Source organism: Engraulis encrasicolus, chromosome 6, assembly GCF_034702125.1.
Source record: "Engraulis encrasicolus isolate BLACKSEA-1 chromosome 6, IST_EnEncr_1.0, whole genome shotgun sequence".
NCBI lineage: Eukaryota > Metazoa > Chordata > Actinopteri > Clupeiformes > Engraulidae > Engraulis > Engraulis encrasicolus.
The window spans coordinates 33,468,369-33,478,368 of NC_085862.1; the positions used below are offsets into that span (position 1 = coordinate 33,468,369).

The following is a 10,000-nucleotide window of genomic DNA, read 5'->3' on the forward strand; positions in this document are numbered from 1 at the left end:
CTCCCTCCATCTTTGCCTCCTTCAACCTTTACCTCATCTCTCTTCATGTCCCCTGTCACCTCACCCGTGTATCTCTTCTGCCACTAGCTCTCCCTTTGTTTCTCTCTGTATCCCTTCTTCCTCCGTCCCCTATTCCTTTCACGTCTCCCTCTATCCACCTTCATCTCTCTTTCTATCCATCAAGACATCTCTGCCTTCCGCCATCCCTGCATCCTTTCACTTCTTCCCTCCTTTCTCTATCCAGACGACCACACAGTACATCTGATCTATCTCTCTCCACCTCTCCCTCTATCAGTGACTTTATCCATCCCTCACTCATCTCTCTCAACATCTCTCTCTCTCTCAACATCTCTCTCTCTCTCTTTCTACTTTTCTTATCTTCCTCTAAATCTCTTGTCATCTGTCCATTACTGGCTTAATGTCTCCCTCTATCAGTGGCTCTTCTCTCTCTATCTCACTCTATCCACCCATCTTACCCAACATCTCTCCCGCCATCTCTCTCTCTCTCTATCAGTCCCTCTACTTACATGTACCTACTGTATCTCTGCCTCCATCACTGTCTCTTCAAATTTCTCCATCTGCCCCTCCATCCATCCTACATCCCTCCATCTCTCTCTATAGTATCCCCCTTCACCTCTATCCATTACTATGTCCATTACTCCCTCTATCTTTCCCTCTGTTTCTCCCTCTATCACCGTCTCTTCCATCACTCTATTTGTCCCCACCCTCCTTCCATCCCTGACTCCTCCACTCTCCTCTGCTCCACCCTGCCCCCCCCCCGTCCATTACTCCCTCTATCTTTCCCTCCGTTTCTCCCTCTATCACAGTTTCTTCCATCTCTATCTGTCCCCAGCCTCCCTTCCCTGACTCCTCCACTCTCCTCTGCCCCCCATCCTCCTTGTGATCGGTCTCGGAGGTCTTACGCAATCTGCTGCTTCAATAATTAAAGGGACATATGCTGCTACTGTGACCACGTGCTACTCCACTCCACTCCAGTCTCCACTCCAACCTCCTCTCCAGCCTCCACAGACTGACGCCCTCTACTAGGTAGACACAGGACGTCATCTCTGTTTGTCTCTCTCTCTCTTTGGACTAAACTCTCTCTCACTCTCTCTCTCTCTCTCTCTCTCTCTCTCTCTCTCTCTCACACCTACACACTCTCTCTCTCTCTCAACTACACACTCACTCTCTCTCCCTCTCTCTCTCTCTCTCTCTCACCTACAGACCCCCCCCCCCCCCCCCACCAGGTAACACACATGCTAAAATTCACATAAAACACAAACACCCCCCCCCCCACACACACAAGGCAGATTTTACATTTTGCATCTTTTCTGTCCTTTTCATTCAAATACACAAACACAAACACATGCAACACACACACACACACACACACACACACACACACACACACACACACACACAAGCACACACACAAGCACACACGCACAGAGTAGCCAGAACGGCAATACCAACCTTCGGGAGGGACGCTGGAGTTGCGGAGGTTGTCGCGCTCCTCGGAGCTCTCGTTGACCACGGCCGTGCCACTCTTGGTGCGGCGCAGCACGCTGAAGGCCCGGTTCAGCCGGCGGAACGAGCGACTCCTCACCGACGCCCGGTCAAAGTTGCGAACTGCACACACACAGAGACACACACACGGGTAGACACACACAGGTGATGGGTGACCTGGGGGAGTGCAGACCAAGGACAGCAGCAGCAGTACCAGCAAGCACAAAAGCAGCAAGCAGGCAAGCAGAGGAAACACTTTTATATATAATCACTCCCACTTCAAACATGCCCAGACATGTCTAGGGGTTGCTTGAGTTTTGGGCGGTTGCAGCCAATCGTGTGGACAGACACAGATGGTTACAACTTGGCTCCAGCCAATGAGAAGACTGGATATATCTGAGCGTCTGCACCCCCGTGTGCATACACTCACACACCCCACGCACAGGCACACTGCAGCAGATGTTTGTTTTGGATGGACCCCCTTCCACATCTGTTTTTGCATAAATAGATTTCACTTTTTTTCTCACTCCCACCTACAAAACACCAACTGAGAGACATCGCTTAGGGGAATGGTTTTCGACATTCCAGCAGGACAAAAAGCCTTCATGCTACTGTGTGCTATTGTTCATCCTTCAGTGTTCAGATGAAAAAAGAGAAGAGTGGAATCTCAACTATTCTGCAGGCATGTCTATAGTCTACCCTCTTAGGACTGTCTCTGCGATCGATAGTTGCTTATTAAGAACACAGAGGAGAGCGAGTGCGGTCTAAATGAGGTGTTGTTTATTGTGGTCACTTGACTAAGTGGATGGAGTGGAGGAGGAGGAGGAGGAGGGAGGAGGAGGAGGAAAGGAGGAAAGGAGGAGGGAGGAGGAGGAGGAGGAAGAGGAAAGGAGGAGGTGGAGAGGAGGAAAAGAGGAGATGGAGAGGAGGAAAAGAGGAGGTGGAGAGGAGGAGGAGGAGGAGGAGGAAAACGCAAACGCACACACACACAAACAAACACACACACACACGCACACACACACACACACACACACACACACACACACACACACACACACACACACACACACACACACACACACACACACACACACACACACACACACACACACACACACAAAGCCCCTTAACTTAACGAGTGATGAAAGCCCCGGGGGGGTCCAGCCTTTCATTTGATGGACTCAAATCTGCTTTGAATCACAACCCGTAATGTGTTGAAAGACAAAAGCCCTTGTTGGTTTGCTTTTTTCTCTCTCAGTTTTTCTCTCATGCCTCTTGTCTTTCACCCACTCTCTCTCTGGATGCATCATTCTATTTCTCACTTCGATGCCTGTGCTCGGCTCATTCACTTTTTTTCCCTTCTCTCCGTTGTAAAGCGCTTTCATTCTTTATTTTCTCGCTTGGATTACTATAATTCAGCATCCTTTCTTTCTTGTTCTGTCTATCTTTCTTTCGCTTGGCGTCTCTCCATCTTTCTTTCTTTCCCTCCCTGTCCCGCTTTTTTCATCTTTCTGTTTCTGTCTCCCTGTCTCTATGTCTCTGTTGTTATGTTTTTTTTCTCCCTCCTTCCTCTCATCTTTTGCTCTCTCTCTCTCTCTCTCTCTCTCTCTCTCTCTCTCTCTCTCTCTCTCTGTGACGCGGGTCTTCCTGACAGATGCATTACTCTTTCAAAGTGTCTGGACCAGAGTGGGCTGACAGCTTGCTCCGCTGTGCTGCGCTAGCATGGCTGTACCATCATCTGCCTCAGTCTAGTACCATCCACCCTCTATAGCATCCACCCACCCACCCATCCAGCCAGCAAGCACTCTGTAGCATCCACCCATCCGTACTGTCATCCACCCCTCCGCATCATCCACCACTCCGCAACATCCTCCACCACCCCCCTCTCATACAGTACCATTCAGCATCCCCCTCCACTCCACTCCACTCTACTCACCCACTCACGCTATCCCTCGTGACCAGAGGGGATGTCAAAAAAGGCAACATGCATGACTAGTTCCAGGGTTCACAGGTAGGAGAGTGGAGAGAAGTGGCAGGGGGTGAGAGAGAGAGAGAGAGAGAGAGAGAGAGAGAGAGAGAGAGAGAGAGAGAGAGAGAGAGAGAGAGAGAGAGAGAGAGAGAGAGAGAGAGAGAGAGAGAGAGAGAGAGAGAGAGAGAGAGAGAGTAATAGTAAAAGAGGGAAAGAGAAAGCAGGAAGGAAGAGGACGAGAGAGAGGGCTAGGATGACACTGCAATGTGCTGCAAACTGACTACTTGAAGGGAAAAAAAGAGAAAATACTCGTCCATTCACTCTGCTAATGTGCTTTCTCTCTCTTGCTCCCTCTCGCTCTCTCTCTCCCTCTCCCTCTCTCTCTCTCTCCCTCGCTCTCTCTCTTTGGGGAGCTGCTGTGCTGTGCTGTGCTGCAGTGTGATTGAATGAGGGGCTGATAGATGAAGGTGTGGTGGAGAGGGAGAGAGCGTGGCGGCGGCAGACGAGGTGCCGAGTATTGGATTTGGGTTACACAAAATGACTTTACATTAACCATCCGGGTTTGCCCACAAGAAGGACGGCAAGGTTTGGAGAGAGAGAGAGAGAGAGAGAGAGAGAGAGAGAGAGAGAGAGAGAGAGAGAGAGAGGGAGGAAGCGAAGAGAGAAAGATGAAGAGACAGTGCTTCTGGCAGTCTGTCATGCATTGATTTTCATTATGTACAAAACGTACACTGCAACCCACAGACACAACACAGAGACACACACACATAGGCGCACACACACATAGGCGCGCGCACACACACACACACTGACATTGCCAAATATACACTGCATAAATCAAGCAAAGGCCATCTAAAGCTATAACACGCACAAGTACACATCACGTACACCCAAATGCACACACAGTTTAAGCGCAACCATAAATCACATTAATGACACCAAAATAACAGGAGACACTTACGTAGGGAGACACACACACAGACACGTAAGACACGTACATACATACACACATGCTTGCGTCTCACTCACACTCACTCTTCTTGGAGTTGCTGCGAGCTGCAAGACTGGTCGTACTTCCTGATTGGCTGTTGTCCTCCACGCTGGGCTCGAAGGCAGGATTGACCAGTCCCGGCTCGTCCGACAGGAGGGCCACGGCGGCGGAGGCGGGGCTTCCCTCGCCGGGCAGGGTTGCCACGGTGAGCTCGGACGTGCTGTCCAAGCAGTCGCCCTCCTGGGAGCGTCGCTTTCGGTCGGCGGAGAGCCCATAGTGGGACGCGCCCTTGCACCTACGGAGCACAGAGTCACAAAGAAGCACAGACATTACATTACATTTAAAGGACACTTTTGGAAGGTTGAGAGGAAGGATGTGCCTTTACACCAATAGAGTACACACTTTGCACCTACAGAGCAGGTACACACGTCACATTACAGTACTTTACATAACAGAGATACAAAGATGCACTGACATTATATTAGTATATTACATTACATTACATTTAGAGGACGTATTTGGAAAGGTTGAGAGTCCATACTGGGATATGCCTTTACACTTACAGAATACATACTTTACACCTACAGAGTACATATACACACATCACAGTACAGTATTTTACATTACATAACGTTTAGACAGTGATGCGCAAAATGGATTCATTAGTTACAATCTGGTGCCACATATTCCAAATGACCTTGTTTAACCTGTCCAATTCCACCGGGTTTTTGGTGAGAGCCCGCGCACCTCGAATGTTTCTTTTTTAGCAGGTGCAGCTTTTCAAGGTACTCCAGTTTTCATTTAACTCAAGGAAGAGCGCGACACTGCTTCTTCACAATTCACCACTTTTTTATTTTTCCTTTGGTGCTGACGTTTCGGCACTAGGCCTTCATCAGAGTAACCATCAATCAATGCATCAATTCCACCGGGTGACCATTCAACCACCTAGCTGATTGGACAGGTAAACAATGTCATTTGGAATATGTGGCACTAGATTGAAACCAATGAATCCATCTTGTCCATCACTGCGTTTAGAGGATGCTTTTATGCAAAGCTACATACAAACGAGGACATAATCAGCAACCCACAATATGCAATTTTCATACAGATGATTTTCATGAAAGAAAGCTGACACAGACACACACACACACACGCATGCACACATACACACACACAAACATTAGCAATAATCAACATGCAGGGACACTCAATGCTAATCAGTTGAAACCGACAGGGGACGGATTAAAAAAAGGCCTTGTTCACTTGAGATGATACATGTGTCCAATTTCCATTAACACAAATGACTGCCTGTGAGCCTGCCTGCCTTTCAATCTGCGATTCATTATCAGGTTTAATTATCGAGATCTCGACGCATGTCACGGAACCGCCGCGACGGGCTTTTGACACATCCCATTACAATATCCACTGTGGCGGAGACATCCATTGTGCATTGTCACATCTTCTCGCTGTCGTCGTCGTCTCTACAGACAATGCATGGTGTTTACATCGTTGTTCCATCGAGAGCTAATAATAATTATAATAATGGTGACATCCCCCCACGCTATTTTGCTGAGGCAAAGATGCTTGACAGGCATGCATGGTAAGATTGAATTGTGAGACAAACAAACAAACAACTAAGTGATGGGGGAATCTGCTCCGTGGAGCGGAGGAGCGAGCAGGGGGAGACAAAGAGACCGTCATGTCGATGAATGACAAGTGCTGAGCGGAATACCAAATGAAGGCGGAAAAGCCACCCCAGCATAAATACCCATTAGAGCCTAATTCCCACTGCCCTACACTGCTATGCTATTCAGATCACGTGATAAGAAAATGCCATCCACTGACTTTGTCCCTCACGCACAGACAAAATACTACACAAACTAGGTACATACCCACATACACAGGCACACAGAACACACATACAGGCTCATACAAATATGAAGAGGCACAGCCAGTTGACAGTAAATGAATAGGATGTTGTGTCTGGATTTGAACTCTAATCATCTTCAAACTCTGTCTGACTAAAGAGAGTGTAATACACTAGACTACATGGCGTTTCAGGTAGCACAAAAAATGTCTGATTTCTTGTACAGAAAAAAAACTCATATCAACCTTTCTTACAAATTAACAATGAGCAGTGGCTTTTTTAAGTGCAGAAAACAAAGGAAAATGCATGGATGTCAGTTCAAAGTAAATTTCTGACTTTTTTGTTTTGATTTGGAATTCAGGTGGTGTTGCCATGGAGCCGTGCAGAACAGAGAGAGAGCGGTAGTAGGGCCTGACCGAGGTGTGTGTGTGTGTGTGTGTGTGCGTACGTGCGTGCCTGCGTGCGTGTGTGCCTTGGGGAATGCTGGAGGCTGTGACTGCTGGAGCGGACCAGAGGCAGCGGAGGTAGACAGAGGCTGCGGCTCTCCTCTGGGGTCCCCTCTCTGGTGGTCAGACAGAGCAGAGCAGGCCATGGGGGGGTTGGTTGAGTGAAGCGCCACTTTATCTCACTCAACATGGCTGACTTCCTACTTTTCATCCCCCTACGCCTTCATCTCTGCAGGGTCCTACATCTTACTTACACACACCTCTGTCTCTCTCTTACTCTCTTGCTCCATCTCTCTCTCTTGCTCACTCACTTGCTCTCTCTCTCTTACACTGTCAGCCTCTTGCTACCCCTCTCTCTCTCTCTCTCTCTCTCTCTCTCTCTCTCTCTCTCTCTCTCTCTCTCTCTCTCTGTCCGTCTGTCTATGTGCGTCTCTCTTTCTGCCTCTCTCTGTGGGTGGCGCACCAGAGTGTGACCTTCAGGTAAACATTTCACCTAGAGATCACAACAGCCCTTTCACAAAGAAGAAAAGGAAAAAGATTGAATTTTTCATGCCACAGCTTTTCATGCACTGCGATCAAAAGCCTTTATATCTATATAGCATACAGTATATATAGCCTATATATAGACCACACACACACACACATGCACACACGCACGCATGCACGCACGTATGCGCACACACAGAACCCCAATCTCAATCCAACCAACAACCCCGAGACACCTCCACCCCCCTGACTCTCCTTCCACAAATCTCCTGCCCTCCATCCGGAGCTGATGTTAGCCCTCCATGCCTCGGTTGGATTTCCACCCCATTTACAGCAGGGTATGGATATATGGCGAGAGAGCGACTGTCCACTCATAGCTTACCAGTTAGTGACCGCTCTCGGGAATCTTTAATAGAGCTAGATTCTGATAACCGGAAATACAGTGGATGGACTGCAATGCAGTGAAACCATGTGTTTCTGTGTGTGTGTGTGTGTGTGTGTGTGTGTGTGTGTGTGTGTGTGTGTGTGTGTGTGTGTGTGTGTGTGTGTGTGTGTGTGTGTGTGTGTGTGTGTGTGTGTGTGTGCGTGCGTGCGTGCATGCGTGCATGCGTGCGTGCATGCGTGCATGCGTGCGTGCGTGTGAACAAATATATGGTATATTCCTGTGTGTGTGTGTAGACATGTGTGGGAAAAACAATCGGGTATTGCGAAGAGCAGTTAGTGCCCATCATCACTTTGATGATCTGTCATCTTGTGGCTATGTAGAGTGGAGAGGTCACCAATGCCCTCCTCTCCTCCCATTTATCTCTCCTGTGCTACTACAGTGCATTATTTTGCTGATCTCAACCATTTCCATGTTTCCGTGATGCATGGTACGCCTTTAAGGCATGGGAGAAGATGGATAGCTTTAGATGTAAATGCAGATGCATGTGCTTGTGCATGTGTTTGTATGTGTGTGCAGAAGAGCACGTGTTTGAAGGAGGATGTATGTGAATGTAGGCTATGTGTGTGTGCGTTGGGGGGGGGAGGGGGCTGCTGCACGCATTTAAGCATGTAAGCATACAAATGTGCATGTATACATGTGTGTATGTGCATGTCCTCTGCAGTTCAATTTCACAATCATGCATGTTCCCCCCAAGCACAAATACACACACACACACACACACACACACACACACACACACACACACACACACACACACACACACACACACACACACACACACACACACACACACACACACACACACACACACACGCACGCACGCACGCACGCACGCACACGTGCACAGTGCTCATGCACACACATACATACACACACACACACACACACACACACACACACACACACACACACACACACACACACACACACACACACACACACACACACACACACACACACACACACACACACACACACACACACACGTGCACAGTGTTCATGCACACACATACATACACACACACACACACAAACACACACACACGCACACACACCCTATTCTATTCCTCAACTCCACTGGTCCATGAGCAGCACTTAGTCGCTTAGCGCCGCATGGGAGCAAGAGTAATGGCCGCCCATTCTACTGTCGCCATCACTTAGAGTGATTAGCCTAGCGCCAGCAACGCCTTACCTCCTTACCTCCTTACCTAAGCAGAGTTATCCTGGCTGAACCCCCTGTCGCCTGCTATAGTGAGGTGGACTTTGGTCATCTAAAGAAAGTTAGTGAACAGCAAGTACAGCAAATTTTTATTGTCCCCAAGCAAACAGTAAGAGTCACTTTCTTTACTTACTTTACTACAGTATAGCCTAGTGCCAGCGACGCCTTACCTCCTTATCTAGCTAGCCTGCCTGAACCACCGCTAGCCACCGCTAAGCCTCCCGACTGATACAGTGAGATGGAGTTGGGCCAACTTAAGTAAATTAGTGAACAGTATCAGTAAAGTAAAGTACCCTTGTATTGTCCCCAAAACAAACAATAATCACTTTCCTTACTTATTTAACGTTGAATTAGCTCTTAAAAACCTCCTTAACTCTGCAGATGTAGCATGGCTGAACCACTGTTACCCTCCGTTGACCCGCTGTAAGCCTCTCGCCCGCTACAGTGAGGTGGAGTTTGACCAAATAAAGTAAGTTAGTGTACAGTAACTAAAGTACAGCACTTTATGCGTCTTTGTTTGTCCCCAAACAAACAATGAGTCACTTTCCTTGTGTAACTCTCAGCTCTTAAATACCTTACCTTCTTACTAAGCAAAGTTAGTCTGGTTGAACCAGCGCTAGACTGCTAGGGTAATGTGGAATTAGGATAAATAAAAGACAGAAACTAAATAGGACTATAGTTAATTGTGCACTAAGAACAGTAACAACAACAACAACACAACACTTTGCTTAGTCCATCAACTGCCACCAACCACAGCCAGCAAGAGAATCACACTGATGAAGCCATCAGGCCCGCTGTCTGGCGGTATGGCCTACCGAGCTACAAACCGCTCCTGGACAGTGGTTAGAGTTAGAGATAGGGTTTGTGTTAGGGCTATGTTAACGGGCTACTGGTGGCTAATTTCGATGAAGCGGCCCGCTTCAACAGAAACCCTGTCTTCCAAGCAGGGGAGGGTCAGGCAGCGGTCCCTGATCCACGTCCAGTTTCACGCTGGGCCATCTTTACTTATTTTAACAGCACACATGTTCTCATGGCCAGGCTTGCTGAGGGTAGCATCGAAAAAACCGCTGA

General features: G+C 48.2%; 1 protein-coding gene and 1 long non-coding RNA gene across 5 annotated transcripts in view; both read right to left on the minus strand.

Moving 5' to 3' along the window:
* The window catches only part of LOC134451139 (uncharacterized), a 142,680-nt gene that overhangs the window by 89,391 nt on the left and 43,289 nt on the right, over positions 1 to 10,000 (minus strand). The window lies entirely within an intron of this gene.
* The window catches only part of lnx1 (ligand of numb-protein X 1), an 88,625-nt gene that overhangs the window by 26,205 nt on the left and 52,420 nt on the right, over positions 1 to 10,000 (minus strand). For 2 of the 4 annotated variants that reach the window (XM_063201334.1, XM_063201335.1), the window contains 2 exons: positions 4,505 to 4,761; positions 1,474 to 1,629 (listed from right to left, as the gene is read on the minus strand). In XM_063201334.1, coding sequence (XP_063057404.1) covers positions 1,474 to 1,629; positions 4,505 to 4,761 — 413 coding nt within the window. The remainder of the gene's footprint in view (positions 1 to 1,473; positions 1,630 to 4,504; positions 4,762 to 10,000) is intronic. The other 2 variants (XM_063201337.1, XM_063201336.1) reach the window with 2 other exon arrangements.